At 42.9% G+C, this 18,475-nt stretch overlaps 1 protein-coding gene across 1 annotated transcript; it reads right to left on the bottom strand.

Annotated features, from left to right (window-relative positions):
* Positions 1-5,296: 5,296 nt before the first annotated feature.
* Positions 5,297-9,987, bottom strand: LOC311132494 (germ cell-specific gene 1-like protein; the record flags this gene model as incomplete). The annotated part of the gene is made up of 6 exons (XM_084165776.1): positions 5,297-5,714; positions 7,260-7,371; positions 7,519-7,677; positions 7,862-7,909; positions 8,948-9,136; positions 9,792-9,987. 6 exons carry the CDS (start codon positions 9,985-9,987, stop codon positions 5,297-5,299), a joined length of 1,122 nt encoding a protein of 373 aa, XP_084021902.1.
* Positions 9,988-18,475: the final 8,488 nt, after the last annotated feature.

The following is an 18,475-nucleotide window of genomic DNA, read 5'->3' on the forward strand; positions in this document are numbered from 1 at the left end:
AATGGAGTTGAAGGATGGGACTAATAACAACTAACAACAACAGGATAACTAACGTAGAGCATACTGTGTCCATAATAAGTATATAGTTTATAGGTTGAGAGCTTTTGTGAGGGAGCACAGTTGGAAAGATATGGCATATAGAAGCAAACCGGATGGACATCATGAAAATGATCGGAGAGGTTGAGGGTAGAGGAAGTTCAGGAGTAAAAACAAACAAAATATAATTATTGTAAAATTGACTGTGTCCATAAAATGTAAATAGTATGTATAAGCTGGAAGTAGAGGCCTAAGCATTGTTGTTCACTAGTTTACTCCAATTGGGGAAGGGGTGGTGGGGTTGGAAAGTAATAAAGAGGAATATATTTTTTAAAAGGATATGTGTATATATATGTATGTATATGTATTTATATGTATGTATGTGTATGTATGTATATATATATATATATATATATATATATATATATATATATATATATATATACAGTGGGGAAAAAAAGTATTTAGTCAGCCACCAATTGTACAAGTTCTCCCACTTAAAAAGATGAGAGAGGCCTGTAATTTTCATCATAGGTACACGTCAACTATGACAGACAAAATGAGAAAAAAAATCCAGAAAATCACATTGCTTACTGTAAAATAGCATTTTATCTGGTCAAACACAATTTTTTCAAAAGGTTTACTATGGGTTGGTAACAGGCTGATTGGACAGCTATTTGAGCCAGTTAAGGGGGCTTTACTATTCTTAGGTAGGGGAATAACTTTTGCTTCCCTCCAGGCCTGAGGGCACACACTTTCTAGTAGGCTTAAATTGAAGATATGCCAAATAGGAGAGGTCAGGGCTCTGTGCAGGCCAGTCAAGTTCTTCCACACTGATCTCGACAAACCATTTCTGTATGGACCTCGCTTTGTGCACTGGGGCATTGTCATGCTGAAACAGGAAAGGGCCTTCCCCAAACTGTTGCCACAAAGTTGGAAGCACAGAATCGTCTAGAACGTCATTGTATGCTGTAGCGTTAAGATTTCCCTTCACTGGAACGAAGTGGCCTAGCCCGAACCATGAAAAACAACCCCAGACCATTATTCCTCCTCCACCAAACTTTACGGTTGACACTATGCATTGGGGCAGGTAGCGTTCTCCTGGCATCTGCCAAACCCAGATTTGTCCGTCGGACTGCCAGATTGTGAAGCGTGATTCATCACTTCAGAGAACACGTTTCCACTGCTCCAGAGTCAAATGGCAGCGAGCTTTACACCACTCCAGACGACGCTTGGCATTGCGCATGGTGATCTTAGGCTTGTGTGTGGCTGCTCGGCCATGGAAACTAATTTCATGAAGCTCCCGACAAACAGTTATTGTGCTGACGTTGCTGCCAGAGGAAGTTTGGAGCTCGGTAGTGAGTGTTGCAACCGAGGACAGATGATTTTGTACGTGCTACGCGCTTCAGCATTCGGCGGTCCCGTTCTGTGAGCTTGTGTGGCCTACCACTTCGCTGCTGAGCCGTTGGTGAGCCTAGATGTTTCCACTTCACAATAACAGCACTTACAGTTAACCGGGGAAGCTCTAGCTGGGCAGAAATGTGTCGAACTGACTTGTTTGAAAGGTGGCATCCTATGAAGGTGCCACGTTGAAAGTCACTGAGCTCTTCAGTAAGGCCGTTCTACTGCCTCTATGGAGATTGCATGGCTGAGTGCTCGATTTTATACACCTGTCAGCAATGGGTGTGACTGAAATAGCCGAATCCACTCATTTGAAGGGGTGTCCACATACTTTTGTATATATAGTGTACATCTGAATAACCCTACAGACTTATAGAGATGACGGTCACACCCATCAATCCCATCCTTCCCTAGCTCCTCCCCCTCTCTCTCTCCCTTGCTCTTTGCCCTTGTTCCTCTGACTGGGGAGATTATTGACATAATCTTCTGTCCAGCATTTGAAAGCATCTGGGGGGTGGCAGGTAGCTTAGTGGGTAAGAGCGTTGTGCCAGTAACCGAAAGGTCGCTGGTTCTAATCCCCGAGCCGACTAGGTGAAAAATCTGTCGATGTGCCCTTAAGCAAGGCACTTAACCCTAATTGCTCCTGTAAGTCGCTCTGGATAAGAGCGTCTGCTAAATGACGTAAATGTAAATGTTAACCTCCAAAGCTCCCTGTATTTTTATGTAATATTTGCATCACTCTCCGTTTAACTACAAGATAATTTCATCATCTATTTCTGGACATCAACCGGTGATAATGAGACAGTTGTCCCAACAGACAATGCCCAGGATTCGTCCAGTTTAATTAGAACTGACATGACATGATAACAGAGACTGAGAGAAAATCCCAATTCTAAGTAACTGACATGAGTTACTTAGAATTGGGTTACTTAGAATTTCTTAGAATTTCTCTCTGCCTCCTTTCCACTCCTCTCCTCTTTTGACCTCACCCTCTCACCGTCCCCCCCTACTCAAAAGGCAGGCAATACGCTTGACCTCATCTTTACTAGATGCTGTTCTTCTACTAATCTCACTGCAACTCCCCTCCAAGTCTCCGACCACTACTTTGTATCCTTTTCTTTCTCGCTCTCCTTCAACACTACTCACTCTGCCCCTACTCAGATGGTAATGCGCCGTCGCAACCTTCGCTCTCTCTCTGCCGCTACTCTCTCCTCTTCCATCCTATCATCTCTTCCCTCTGCTCAATTCTTCTCCCTCCAATCTCCTGATTCTGCCTCCTCAACCCTCCTCTCCTCCCTTTCTGCATCCTTTGACTCTCTATGTCCCCTATCCTCCCGGCAGACTCGGTCCTCCCCTCCTGCTCCGTGGCTTGACGACTCATTGCGAGCTCACAGAACAGGGCTCCGGGCAGCCGAGCGGAAATGGAGGAAAACTAGACTCCCTGCGGACCTGGCATCTTTTCACTCCCTCCTCTCTACATTTTCTTCATCTGTTTCTGCTACTAAAGCCACTTTCTACCACTCTAAATTCCAAGCATCTGCCTCTAACACTAGGAAGCTCTTTGCCACCTTCTCCTCCCTGCTGAATCCTCCTCCCCCTCCCCCCCCTCCTCCCTCTCTGTGGATGACTTCGTCAACCACTTTGAAAAGAAGGTTGACGACATCTGATCCTCGTTTGTTAAGTCAAATGACACTGCTGGTCCTGCTCACACTGCCCTACCCTATGCTCTGACTTCTTTTTCCCCTCTCTCTCCAGATGAAATCTTGCGATTTGTGACGGCCGGCCGCCCAACAACCTGCCCGCTTGACCCTATCCCCTCCTCTCTTCTCCAGACCATCTCCGGTGACCTTCTCCCTTACCTCACCTCGCTCATCAACTCATCCTTGACCGCTGGCTATGTCCCTTCCGTCTTCAAGAGAGCGAGAGTTGCACCCCTTCTCAAAAAACCAACACTGATGTCAACAACTACAGACCAGTATCCCTTCTTTCTTTTCTCTCCAAAACTCTTGAGCGTGCCGTCTTTAGCCAACTCTCTTGCTATCTCTCTCAGAATGACCTTCTTGATCCAAACCAGTCAGGTTTCAAGACTGGTCATTCAACTGAGATTGCTCTTCTCGGTGTCACGGAGGCTCTCCGCACTGCTAAAGCTAACTCTCTCTCCTCTGCTCTTGTCCTTCTAGACCTGTCTGCTGCCTTTGATACTGTGAACCATCAGATCCTCCTCTCCACCCTCTCCGAATTGGGCATCTCCGGCGCGGCTCACTCTTGGATTGCGTCCTACCTGACCGGTCGCTCCTACCAAGTGGCGTGGCGAGAATCTGTCTCTGCACCACGTGCTCTCACCACTGGTGTCCCCCAGGGCTCAGTTCTAGGCCCTCTCCTATTCTCGCTATACACCAAGTGACTTGGCTCTGTCATATCCTCACATGGCCTCTCCTATCATTGCTACGCAGACGACACACAACTAATCTTCTCCTTTCCCCCTTCTGATAACCAGGTGGCGAATCGCATCTCTGCATGTCTGGCAGACATATCAGTGTGGATGATGGATCACCACCTCAAGCTGAACCTCGGCAAGACGGAGCTGCTCTTCCTCCCGGGGAAGGACTGCCCGTTCCATGATCTCGCCATCACGGTTGACAACTCTGTTGTGTCCTCCTCCCAGAGTGCAAAGAGCCTTGGCGTGACCCTGGACAACACCCTGTCGTTCTCCGCTAACATCAAGGCGGTGACCCGATCCTGTAGGTTCATGCTCTACAACATTCGGAGAGTACGACCCTGCCTTACACAGGAAGCGGCACAAGTCCTAATCCAGGCACTTGTCATCTCCCGTCTGGATTACTGCAACTCGGTGTTGGCTGGGCTCCCTGCCTGTGCCATTAAACCCCTACAACTCATCCAGAATGCCGCAGCCCGTCTGGTGTTCAACCTTCCCAAGTTCTCTCACGTCACCCCGCTCCTCCGCACACTCCACTGGCTTCCAGTTGAAGCTCGCATCTGTTACAAGACCATGGTGCTTGCCTACGGAGCTGTGAGGGGAACGGCACCTCCGTACCTTCAGGCTCTGATCAGTCCCTACACCCAAACGAGGGCATTGCGTTCATCCACCTCTGGCCTGCTGGCCCCCCTACCTCTGCGGAAGCACAGTTCCCGCTCAGCCCAGTCAAAACTGTTCGCTGCTCTGGCACCCCAATGGTGGAACAAGCTCCCTCACGACGCCAGGACAGCTGAGTCACTCACCACCTTCCTGAGACACTTGAAACCCCACCTCTTTAAGGAATACCTGTGATAGGATAAAGTAATCCTTCTACCCCCCCTTACCCCACCCCAAAGAAATAAAAAAAATAATAAAAAAAAATAACATATTGTAAAGTGGTTATCCCACTGGCTATAAGGTGAATGCACCAATTTGTAAGTCGCTCTGGATAAGAGCGTCTGCTAAATGACGTAAATGTAAAATGTAAATGAGACAGTTTCACTTTTTTAACCACTTTTATTCACAATGTCACCACAGTTACTATCAATATCAGGATAGTAATAACCGGGCTACCATCAATACAATAGAATAAAAATGATATATAATATATATGTTAAATGTGGCCAATGCCAGGCATTTCTTAGCGATTGTCTCTATTGATCTCTACCCAGACAATCCATGTCACTCTCTGTGTGTGGTTTTACAGAGCTTTATCTACTCAGATTTAATTCAGGGGTTGAGGTACTGAAATAATCATCACTGCAATGACTGAAATCAAGCACAGTCCATTTCACAGTTCAATCCAAAACATGTACAAAATTAAAGACAAAAATACGTTTCAGAGGGCTAGAACCTATTTTTAACCCCTCCTCCTCCCTTCCCTCAGAACCTCTCACAGTCCTCTCCCTCCATCTCCCCCCTCTCTTCCCTAACCAGGGCTTCCTCAATCTCATCCATCTCCCTCTCGCAGTCCTCGCACCCCTCTGTCCCACAGCCACCAGCCATCATCACCAGCCCTCTGTGGTCTGGAACCCCTGGGCCGGGGCCCACCGGCGGCCACCTTCCCTCACACGTGGGGTCGATCAACGCCCCCTGCTGGCAGTGCTGGAGCAGGCTGCTGACTGAGCAGACGCCCCCGACCGCCTGCAACACCTCGTCGTACGAGGGTGCATGGATGGCCGCCCGGGCCTCCTCCAGACGAACGCGGGCGCGGTGCTTCATCTTTATCAGTGTCTTGGTGTAGGAGTTGAGGGTGAAGACAGCCGCCGCCATGCAGCAGCTGAAGGAGATCCAGGCCAGACTGGGGGTAAGAGAGAGAAAGGATGGTAATCATTGGTTATGAATAGGCTGTAAATATGGCCTAGAAGTTTTAAACAATGCTGATATCGGGTACATACAGTGGGGTCTGGAATTAATGGATCCCTTGATAAAGATGAGCAAAAAACTCTGTATAAAATAAACAATACAAATACTGTGCTATATTGTATGCTCCATTTTTTTTTGTATTATATTATTTTATACTAATACAATTGAAAAAAATAGATTTTGTTTAACCAGTAATACAAAAAAATCTCAAAAAGACAATTATTGGATCCCCTGTTTTCAATACTCCAGCACCCTCTCCTTGCGAGGATAAGGTCCCTGAGTCTTTCTCTAAAATGTTTTATGAAATTAGAGAACACATTGGGAGGGATCTTAAACCATTCCTCCATACAAAATATTTCCAGATCCTTGACATCCTTAGTCTGCTCTTATGGACTGCCCTCTTCAATTCAAACCACTGGTTTTCGATGGGGTTCAAGTCCTGAGACTGAGATGGCCATTGCAAAATATTGATTTTGTGATCAATTAACTATTTATTTGTGGATTTTGACGTGTGTTTAGGATTATTGTCTTGCTGGAAGATTCACTTGTTGCCAAGTTTCAGCCTCCTGGCAGAGGCAACCAGGTTTTTGGCTAAAATGTCCTGATACTTATTATACAGTAGGGATTAGGTATTTTCTGCATAGGCATTGTTCTTTCGAAGGCCAAACCCACCGTTGGTGTGCATGGCCAAAGAGCTCTATTTTCATGTCATCTGACCATAACACCGCCTGGAGTTTGCTATATGGCATTAGCACTTGGATTGGAACTGGTGCAATGGTCAAATGACACCAACATAGAGGTCTTTGGCCACGCACACATCAAAATCCACAAAGAAATTGTTAATTGACCACAACATCAACATTTTGCAATGGCCATCTCTGTCTCTGGATTTGAATCCCATTGAAAACCTGTGGTTTGAATTGAAGAAGGCAGTCCATAAGCACAGACTAAGGATATCAAGGAATTGGAAAGATTCTGTATTGCGGAATGGTCTAAGATCTTTCCCAATGTGTTCTCCAATCTCATAAAACATTTTAGAACAATTCTCAGTGTCATTATCCTTGCAAGGAGAGGATGCTGGAGTATTGAAAACATGGGATCCAATCATTTTGACCCCTATCTTTTTGAGATTTGTACTAGTTGATAAACACAATCTCTTTCTCTGAGAAATTGTATTTGTTTAAAATAATACAATTCTAAAAAAAAAAAAATGTGCATACAATATAGCTCAGTATTGTATTATTAATTTTATACAGGGTTTTTTGCTCATCTTTATAAAGGGATCCAATAATTCCAGACTCCACTGTTTTCCATTGGATTGTGGTTAGAAAATGCTTAAGTTAACGGTTGGAGACAGTGCCTAGGTAAACAAACCAAATCATGGATTGTAGTATCTCCATTTCCAAAGACTGCTTTCAGGGTAAGGGAACAAATAAGCAATTTTGTAATTTGGGTGAACTATGCCTAAAGGGATACTTACACAAATGACCAGCCGTAGTCCCAGGTCTGTGGTCTCCAATCTTTTGGCCCAATGCTCACAGTCATCTGGAACACTGTGGTGTACATCATATGAGCCACCATCCCCATCAGACCTGTGAGAGAGAGGGGGAGGAAGAGTGAGAAAGGGTGATTTATTTGCGGACAATCTCCTTATTTATTTGACCAACATCGAATAATCAATGCTTTACCTTGTTAACATTGGTGATAAGAGAAAGTTCTGTTAGTCATGGCTGTCTCACCTGAAAGGACAGTGCATATAGCGGCAAAGGCATTGATCTTGAGAGCGTACATCTCCTTACGGGCACAGAGACACAGCACCTCCACCCACATGAGGAGAAAGCCCATGGCCAAAAGGCCTATGTACGCAAACTCTGATACTACTGACAGCCATAGCACCCCTGTCAGAGAGAGAGAGCGATAGATTGAGGAAGAGAGCGATAGAAAGAGAGAAAATGGGACAATTAAGATTGGAGAGAGGTAGAGAGAGAAAAAGTTGGCATACAGTGCTTATTTGACTTGACGACCCGCAATTTAATGGTGACGTATTAGCATCACCTATATGTACTTTCAATGAGCACAAACCTTGTGTCTCCCCTGGAGTCAATTCAATGAAGCTCCGGCACTTCTCCTCTGTAAGACAAATATAATGTGATTAGCAACAAATAAAACTTAAGTCAGTATATTCACATGTACTGTATCTTTTAGGGCCTTGTCAAGAAGATTTACATACTGATTTAATTTTAGATCCCTTGAGTGTCTGTTGTGAGATCTTAAAATTGGCATGGGCAATCGGAAGGGGACACTTTCTAAAGTAGAATAAGCCACATTGAGAAGAGGGAGAAATCCACCAGATGTTCTCTATCTAGGCTCAAGACAAGAGCTCTAACTCTCCCCTCTCTACAGTGATTTAGCAAATTAGTCCTAAGGCGACATTGGAAGAAATTCCTTTGAGTTTGCCTTCACTGACTCTTGAGTATACATTGTCAACATTAAAGATGATTAAATTATTAACAGTGCACCCGCTTGTGATAATTTACTTCTAAATAGCCTCGGTTGATTAGGGACTATCCCAGATCAGTGGATGCGTACGGTGTTAAAGCAACCAGTCTTGCAGAGATAGATTGACAGTGGAACAGCAAAACAGCCACATTCAAAGACACAATGGCAATTGCTGATATATGTATCGACATTATAGTGCATTCTAATTACTAGTGTCCAGTCATTATTGGGGTTCCACAAGGCAAAGTCCTAGGTCCGACTCTATTGTAAGATTGGACTCAATCAAGGTTCTGTAGATCAACAGCCTAAAACAAGAGCTGTCTCCTGTTTTATTCACTGTTCCAATTAAGTTCTCTGTGTCAAGCAATTACTAGCTAAGGCTAGGGATTCATTTACATTTACATTTTAGTCATTTAGGAGATGCTCTTATCCAGAGCGACTTACTTAGTGCATTCATTCATTATAGCTAGGTGAGACAACCACATATCACATATCACAGTCATAGCAAGTACATTCATTGAGGAGATTGGATCTTACAGTACAAGAACCAAGCATCATTAGGTTCTTGGGATGAAGGCTACTTAACCCCCCTTTCTATAAAGTTCAAGCTTATTCAAACAATGGCCTGGATAAAGACCCAATGTTTCGGCCTTGTTACCCAATACTCACCCTCGTTGTGTGCCTCGCAGGACAACCAGAAACCTGTGTGGAAGTAGCGTAGCATGTACTTATCCTCGCCTGTCTCCCAGATGTAGTGCACTGCATTGGCAAGGGCCTTTTTCTGAAGCCTCGCCTGCTCTTCCTTTTCCGACAAGGTGATGTTGTTTGACGGCTTCTTAGGGTCCAGAGTGGGACTCTCTGAGGAAAAGAGAGGGTAAGAGGGTAATTGGGACAGGAACGGTTGGACAGTTTTAGGCAAGATATATATGCTTCTAGTCTACATACCGTATTACTGTAATGTTTTTCTACAATAAACTCCAGAAACACACATCTTTCAACCATGTTCTTCAAAGGCATAACAAGACCATAATTTAATATTCTTCAGGGACAGAGGTCAAAAGTCCCCATGAGTCCATAAACCGCCCCCTCGTGTCAATGGAATGAATGGGCAACAATCTACAGCAAAATCTGTCTGAAATCTCTGTTTTTGACAATCTCCCTTATGTAGAAAATTGCATATTACATGGCAATAGGCTTAGACAACAATATTCAACAAAGTTTGAGATGACATACATTAGACTATGTCAACAGAGCTCTGTGTGCTTTCTGTTGATATACAGTAGATTGTTCAGAGAAGGATTGCAAAAAAGGGAAAGGTGGACTTTATGTCAAGGGGTTTAGGGTTCCCCTGACAAATCTAAACAGCAAGAATTATCAGTGTCAGGATTCATGTTCAGGTGTTGGTTCAACATGGTTGAGTCCACAAGTACAGAGCGAGGGAAACAAATCATTATTTAGGTACCGAGCTCCACATTCGTTCTTGCACAGATGAATAGGTGAATAATTTCCCTACCTGTGGTGTATGGCTGGCTGTTGTTCTGCCCGCAGTTCTTCAACTTGACCGGGGAGAGGCAGAGGGGCTTGGCAACCTTGTGGGTCCCCTCGCACCAGTACGAGGTACAGAATGCCAGGATGGACAGTGCCAGGGCCAGCGAGGTCAGGGATAGGGAGAGCAGGGAGCGTTTGCATCGTGACATGTTCTCCAGCATGGTGGCTTATGGGTGTGGGGCGAAGGCCACTTCTAGGAGAAATAGTGGCCCTCCGATGGACAGACAGAGAGGTGGGAGACAGGTCGGGGGAAAGAAGAAGCGAGAGATAGGGTGTCTCAAGAGGAGTTTGAGACGAATGATGGTGAAACAGGGTGATGGGGCTGGTTAGAGGATGGGTACAGGGATGACAGAGGACTGACGAGAGATCAGCTAGAGTGAGGGCAGTGACAATGATGAGGAGGCAACTGTGGGCAGACTCAATGACAAGGCAGAATGAGGGAAATGGAATGGAGCGATGTAGAGAAATGGGAGTGAAGAAGAAGAAGAAGAAGAAGAAGAAGAAGAAGAAGAAGAAGAAGAAGAAGAAGAAGAAGAAGAAGAAGAAGAAGAAGAAGAAGAAGAAGAAGAAGAAGAAGAAGAAGAAGAAGAAGAAGAAGAAGAAGAAGAAGAAGAAGAAGAAGAAGAAGAAGAAGAAGAAGAAGAAGAAGAAGAAGAAGAAGAAGAAACAACAACAACAACAACACGGGGTCGGGGGGAAATGGAGCAGAGTAAAATGAATTTAGAGGATTTACTGGCCGAGACCGATGGATTGGATGAGGGCTAGCCTCTGTCACTCTCTTCTTCAACTAGCCCTTTCGATATTCCTCCACCCTTTACACGCTGATCCAGATGTGGTCCCTCAATAATGACTTGTGATGATTAATTTGCAAATCAAAGCAGTCATTGAACTGAGGCAATCAGACAAACAGCTTTTCAGCTTTAGATTTGGGAAGAAAATATATAATAAATTAATTTCTCTTACATTTTAAATGTTTCGTCCGTATGCTACATCCCATGTTTCCAGTATCATGACATGGATTTGGCATGTGTTTACAGGTATACAGTTGTGTCCTGGAAGATAAACGCTTCAATTTTACCACGTTTTATACAACCACTAATCCTTTTCTCCTGTCTTCTTTCTTTTTCTCAGGAAACATTCAGTTCTTCCTGGCTTTCTTAGGAAGATTATGATTTGATTTAATGATTAGTCCAATCTCTCAATCTATCTCACAGTTGACCCGTAATCCTCATTAATCTGTGTTAATCTCCCTGTACTAGGTAAATCTGTTTAATCCCACGCTCGTAACGTCTGTCCAACCACCTATAGAGCAAGACAAATCACTTGGATTAGTATCGGAAGGAGTAATTAAGGGGCAACAATCTACAGTAATATTTGTCAGAAATCACTGTTCTTGATGTAATCTCCTTTATGTAGAAACATTTCATATTACATGGCAATAGGTTTAGACAATGGAATCCATATAGTCAGCAAAGTTTGAGATTACATATTGTATACAGTGGGGAGAACAAGTATTTGATACACTGCCGATTTTGCAGGTTTTCCTACTTACAAAGCGTGTAGAGGTCTGTAATTTTTATCATAGGTACACTTCAACTGTGAGAGACGGAATCTAAAACAAAAATCCAGAAAATCACATTGTATGATTTTTAAGTAATTAATTTGCATTTTATTGCATGACATAAATATTTGATACATCAGAAAAGCAGAACTTAATATTTGGTACAGAAACCTTTGTTTGCAATTACAGAGATCATACGTTTCCTGTAGGTCTTGACCAGGTTTGCACACACTGCAGCAGGGATTTTGGCCCACTCCTCCATACAGACCTTCTCCAGATCCTTCAGTTTTCAGGGCAATACGGACTTTCAGCTCCATCCAAAGATTTTCTATTGGGTTCAGGTCTGGAGACTGGCTAGGCCACTCCAGGACCTTGAGATGCTTGTAACGGAGTCACTCCTTAGTTGCCCTGGCTGTGTGTTTCGGGTCATTGTCATGCTGGAAGACCCAGCCACGACCCATCTTCAATGCTCTTACTGAGGGAAGGAGCTTCTCCCAATTTCATTGTTTAATGTTGTTTGTACTTTACTTGTTAAGAATGGGCAATAGAAAAATAAGGACATATTAAGACATTACATAGACATTGCATAAAATATATTATGTGTGTTAACATGTAGAAATGATGGAGGCTCTGTCCCGCGACCGGGAGACCCATGGGGGCGGCGCACAATTGGCCCAGCATTTTATTGCATGACATAAGTATTTGATACATCAGAAAAGCAGAACTTAATATTTGGTACAGAAACCTTTGTTTGCAAATACAGAGATCATACGTTTCCTGTAGGTCTTGACCAGGTTTGCACACACTGCAGCAGGGATTTTGGCCCACTCCTCCATACAGACCTTCTCCAGATCCTTCAGGTTTCGGGGCTGTCGCTGGGCAATACAGACTTTCAGCTCCCTCCAAAGATTTTCTATTGGGTTCAGGTCTGGAGACTGGCTAGGCCACTCCAGGACCTTGAGATGCTTCTTACGGAGCCACTCCTTAGTTTCTCTGGCTGTGTGTTTTGGGTCGTTGTCATGCTGGAAGACCCAACCACGACCCATCTTCAATGCTCTTACTGAGGGAAGGAGATTGTTGGCCAAGATCTCGCGATACATGGCCCCATCCATCCTCCCCTCAATACGGTGCAGTCGTCCTGACCCCTTTGCAGAAAAGCATCCCCAAAGAATGATGTTTCCACCTCCATGCTTCACGGTTGGGATGGTGTTCTTGGGGTTGTACTCATCCATCTTCTTCCTCCAAACACGGCGAGTGGAGTTTAGACCAAAAAGCTATATTTTTGTCTCATCAGACCACATGACCTTCTCCCATTCCTCCTCTGGATCATCCAGATGGTCATTGGCAAACTTCAGACGGGCCTGGACATGCGCTGGCTTGAGCAGGGGGACCTTGCGTGCGTTGCAGGATTTTAATCCATGACGGCGTAGTGTGTTACTATTGGTTTTCTTTGAAACTGTGGTCCCAGCTCTCTTCAGGTCATTGACCAGGTCCTGTCGTGTAGTTCTGGGCTGATCCCTCACCTTCCTCATGATCATTGATGCCCCACGAGGTGAGATCTTGAATGGAGCCCCAGACAGAGGGTGATTGACCGTCATCTTGAATTTCTTCAATTTTCTAATAATTGCGCCAACAGTTGTTGCCTTCTCACCAAGCTTCTTGCCTATTGTCCTGTAGCCCATCCCAGCCTTGTGCAGGTCTACAATTGTATCCCTGATGTCCTTGCACAGCTCTCTGGTCTTGGCCATTGTGGAGAGGTTGGAGTCTGTTTGATTGAGTGTGTGGACAGGTGTCTTTTATACAGGTAACGAGTTCAAACAGGTGCAGTTAATACAGGTAATGAGTGGAGAACAGGAGGGCTTCTTAAAGAAAAACGAACAGGTCTGTGAGAGCCGGAAATGTTACTGGTTGGTAGGTGATCAAATACTTATGTCATGCAATAGAATGCAAATGAATTACTTAAAAATCATACAATGTGATTTTCTGGATTTTTGTTTTAGATTCCGTCTCTCGTGGTTGAAGTGTACCTATGATAAAAATTACAGACCTCTACATGCTTTGTAAGTAGGAATACCTGCAAAATCGGCAGTGTATCAAATACTTGTTCTCCCCACTGTATACATTGGACTATGTGGACTTCGTAAACAGACCATTATCATCAACGATGACGATCATCATCGTCATCATCAACATCGTCACAACAATCTTTAGCATCATCATCACAATATTTTGCATCATCACAATCACAATCATCCACACGATCGTCGTCCTATCATCGTCATCATTGTCATCATCATATCATCGTCACAATCTTTATCATTGTCACAAACTTCATAATCACAATCTTCCGCATCATCACACTCATCATCATCATCATGCTATACGGATGGTTTAGTGTACTGGTCTGGGCTGCGTTCAGTACGTTTTTACATTCTGGATCATTCAATTGAACATAAACGGTGCTGTACTGAACGACCTAGTTTAAAAACAGGGAGGGGTTGGGTTGTGAGTTGGGGAACGCTGTCAGCATGACCACTGCCCTTTAAATACGTCACACATTGCTTCAAGCCACACCTCGCCACACCCACCAAACGGGAGCAAACATACCTCAAACTCTGTTCAAGGACGTTTTGGGGAAATGTGTTGTTCAGTATAAAACCGTTCAGCAACATAGCAAACGTTCAAGCGAACTGAACGCACCTCTGATGTCTGTCTCGTTTCCACGATTGATTTTTGGATACTTTAGAGCAAGAATCATCAACTAGATTCAGCCGCGGGCCGATTTGTTCTTGAGCGGATTGTCGGGGGGCTGGAACACAATTACAAATCATGTGTAGACTGCAAATTCACCACAAGAAGCCCAAACAGATACAGTATAATGTTTGCAAAAAAAAAATATTTTCAAACCTTGCTGACATTTGTTTACAATCACGTGTCTCTCTATTATGCGTGGGAATACTTAGGAACAGATTTCTTAAATGAAAATCACTTGGAGCTGATTTCCTGGTGTTTTTACAGTCTTTTATGTCCTACAACGAAACCAAAAAGTATATACAGTACCAGTCAAAAGTTTGGACACACCTACTCATTCAAGGGTTTTTCTTTATTTTTACTATTTTCTACATTGTAGAATAATAGTGAAGACATCAAAACTATGAAATAACACATATGGAATCATGTAGTAACCAAAAAAGTGTTAAACATATCTAAATATATTTTATATTTGAGATTCTTCAAATAGCCAACCTTTGCCTTGATGACAGCTTTGCACACTCTTGGCATTCTCTCAACCAGCTTCACCTGGAATGCTTTTGCAACAGTCTTGAAGGAGTTCCCACATACGCTTAGCACTTGTTGGCTGCTTTTCCTTCACTCTGCCGTCCGACTCATCACAAACCATCTCAATTGGGTTGAGGTCGGGGGATTGTGGAGGCCAGGTTATCTGATGCAGCACTCAATCACTCTCCTTCTTGGTAAAATAGCCCTTACACAGCCTGGAGGTGTGTTGGGTCATTGTCCTGTTGAGCCCAAACCAGATGGGATGGCGTATCGCTGCAGAATGCTGTGGTAGCCATGCTGGTTAAGTGTGCCTTGAATTCTAAATAAATCAGTGTCACCAGCAAAACACCCCCACACAATAACACCTCCTCCTCTATTTTTTACGGTGGGAACTACACATGCGGAGATCATCCGTTCACCCACATCGCGTCTCACAAAGACACAGCAGTTGGAACCAAAAATCTCCAATTTGGACTCCAGACCAAAGGACACATTTCCACCGGTTTAATGTCCATTGCTCGTGTTTTTGACCCAAGCAGGTCTCTTCTTCTTATTGGTGTCCTTTAGTAGTGGTTTCTTTGCAGCAATTCGAGCATCAATTTCTGATTCACACAGTCCCCTCTGAACAGTTGATGTTGAGATGTGTCTGTGACTTGAACTCTGAAGCATTTATTTGGGCTGCAATTTCTGAGGCTGGTAACTCTAATGAACTTATCCTCTGCAGCAGAGCTGACTCCAGGTCTTCCATTCCTGTGGTGGTCCTCATGAGAGCCAGTTTCATCATAGCGCTTGATGGATTTTGCAAATGCACTTGAAGAAACTTTCAAAGTTCTTGAAATGTTCCGTATTGACTGACCGTCATGTCTTAAAGTAATGATGGACTGTCATTTCGCTTTGCTTATTTGAGCTGTTCTTGACATAATATGGACTTGGTATTTTACCAAATAGGGCTATCTTCTGTATACCACCCCTACCTTGTCACAACACAATTGATTGGCTCAAACGCATTAAGAAGGAAAGAAATTCCACAAATGAACTTTTAACAAGGCACACTTGTTAATTGAAATGCATTCCAGGTGACTACCTCATGAAGCTGGTTGAGAGAATGCAAAAAAGAGTGTGCAAAGCTGTCATCAAGGCAAAGGGTGGCTATTTGAAGAATCTCAAATATAAAATATATTTTGATATGTTTAACACTTTTTTGGTTACTACATGATTCCATATATGTTATTTCATAGTTTTGATGTCTTCACTATTATTCTACAATGTAAAAAAACCTTGAATGAGTAGCTGTGTCCAAACTTTTGACTGGTAGTATATATATATTCTTTATTTTTTTTTATTATTATTTTTTTTGCTCAGAAAACTTGGGGAACCCTGCTTTAGAGAATAATCATTGAAATATCAATCCATCTATGTTGTTATGGTCTTTATGTAAAATAGCAATCTGACAAAGATAGCAGAATCACAGATGTAATGTTTGTGTATTTTTATTTAATCTGGCAACATCTGCATCAGACTATCTGCATACATTACCACTATACACTCTTAGAAAAAAAGGTGATATCTAGAACCTAAAATGGTTATTCGGCTGTCCTCGTAGGCATTGGTGGAAAAAGTACCCAAGTGTGATACTTCAGTAAAAGTATAGATACCTTAATAGAAAGTTACTCAATAAAAGTTAAAGTCTCCCAGTAAAATACTTCTTGAGTAAAAGTCTAAAAGTATTTGGTTCTAAATATACATAAGTATCAAAAGTAAAAGTAAAAATAATTTCAAATTCCTTATTTTAAGCAAAGTAGATGGCACCATTTCCATTCTTTAAAAATGTACAGATATCCTGGGGCACACTCCAACGCTCAGACATAATTTACAAATGATGCATTTGTGTTTAGTGAGTCCGCCAGATCAGAGGCAGTAGGGATGACCAGGTGTTCTCTTGATAAGTGCGTGAATTGGACCATTTTCCTGTCCTGCTAAGCATTCAAAATGTAACGAGTACATTTGGGTGTCAGGGAAAATGTTTGGAGTAAAAATTACATAATTTTCTTTAGGAATGTAGTGAAGTAAAAGTAAAAGTTGTCAAAAACATAAATAGTAAAGTAAAGTACAGATAACCCCAAAAAACTCCTTAAGTAGTACTTTGAAGTATTTTTACGTAAGTACTTTACACCACTGCCCATAGGAGAACCCCTTTGAATAACCTTTTTGGGTTCCATGTAGGACCCTGGACTATGGATAAGATCTTATGCTAAATGACTAAAATATACAAATGTAATCAAAAAGACGACAGCCAAATAACCTTTTTGGAAGCCTTTTTTCTAAGAGAGTAATGCTGTGTTGTCAGATTGGTGTGTCAATTGCGGCGCAAAATAATGACTGCGATGATTCCTCATTACAGTAAGACCAGGAGCTAATCAGACTCAGGTATTTAATTTATCCCAGCATAATACCAAAATATTCCAACATTTGGAATATCCTTCAAACTTTGTAAATTTCCCAAAAAATATTAAATTACAAGCGCTTCAATTTTCTAATTATTTAAATCTTTAAGCATTTCAACAAAATGTTGGTTTCAAACTGTCAATCAATCTCTCCTTCCTAAGAGTATCATACATAAACTCCAGCTACTCCGGCACTCTTTAAAAATATATATATATAAAAAAAAAAATTCTACACTCGAAACCGGAAAATATTTGCGGCAGTCGAGGAACCGCATCCATTTAAGGGGTAAACCAAATAAAATATCCTATCCCCATTGTCCAGCAATATGATTAAATATGACACAGCCACACAATTGCACACGCAGTTTCATTTCCTAGATATGAGTTCAAATTGCCATACCAGTTGTATTTTCTCTATGCGCTGCATATCGCTGGGCTTTCCATTGAGTCCTTGTCCACTCATACGGTTGTACTATACATGCATTAAAGTTACCGAACGGATGTTTGTGAATGAATGAAGCTCAAAAATGACACTGAAATTAAAGAAGCAAAAAAACATACCATACAAGCCCTTCAGAGACATCGACCCTCTACACACCGTCCTCTCTACCAGATTAACTTTCTTCACCTTTTCTCCCTCTCTCTCCCTCACTATCCTGCATTTCTTGGGTGAGTTTCTATCACAAACCCACCCAGATTTCACTTAATCCTCACAAACCCATCTGTTACTGTCTCTCCCTTTGCTCCCTATATCTATCCATTCATCGTCACATTCTCTCTCCCTCTCTCTCTCCCACCCTTTCTTACGCTCCACTTTAGGCAAATCCATGATCCTACGTTGTAGTTCCCTACATATTGATTAAGGGTCATGTGTTGTACTATACTATGTATCTGTTTGTCTCCGGGGAATCCCCATTTTGACCCGGATGATGAGTCACCGCCCCTCTTTCCAAAGGTCATTCCATACTCAGAATGAGGAGTGGAATTAGATAATGTACAGTATGCGCGCCGAGCCTCACTTTCATCCGGTCATTTGGAGGGTTCAAGTTATGTAGTACACTCATCAGCTCTGATCCACCCAATTTTCCTTCGACCAAGCAATCACCACTCCGTTTAGATTCACTCCCCGTCAAACAGCTGTTCCTCAAATTATGTCCACAAATTAGTTTGAATCATCACGATTTTGGAGAGGAGTTGAAAGAGTGAAGTGAGCACCTGAATGAAAAATTATTGACATTTGGTTTTAGTATAGTGGTGCACATGCATGTATGTGCAAACTAAAAAAGGGAGATATAACACTGATCTGGAGTGACTGTAGTGACCGATGTTTCACCAGCCCTCATGTGGCCATTTGTAATAGGGACC

The sequence above is a fragment of the Coregonus lavaretus genome (assembly GCF_964263955.1).
Source record: "Coregonus lavaretus genome assembly, chromosome: 7".
Taxonomy (NCBI): domain Eukaryota; kingdom Metazoa; phylum Chordata; class Actinopteri; order Salmoniformes; family Salmonidae; genus Coregonus; species Coregonus lavaretus.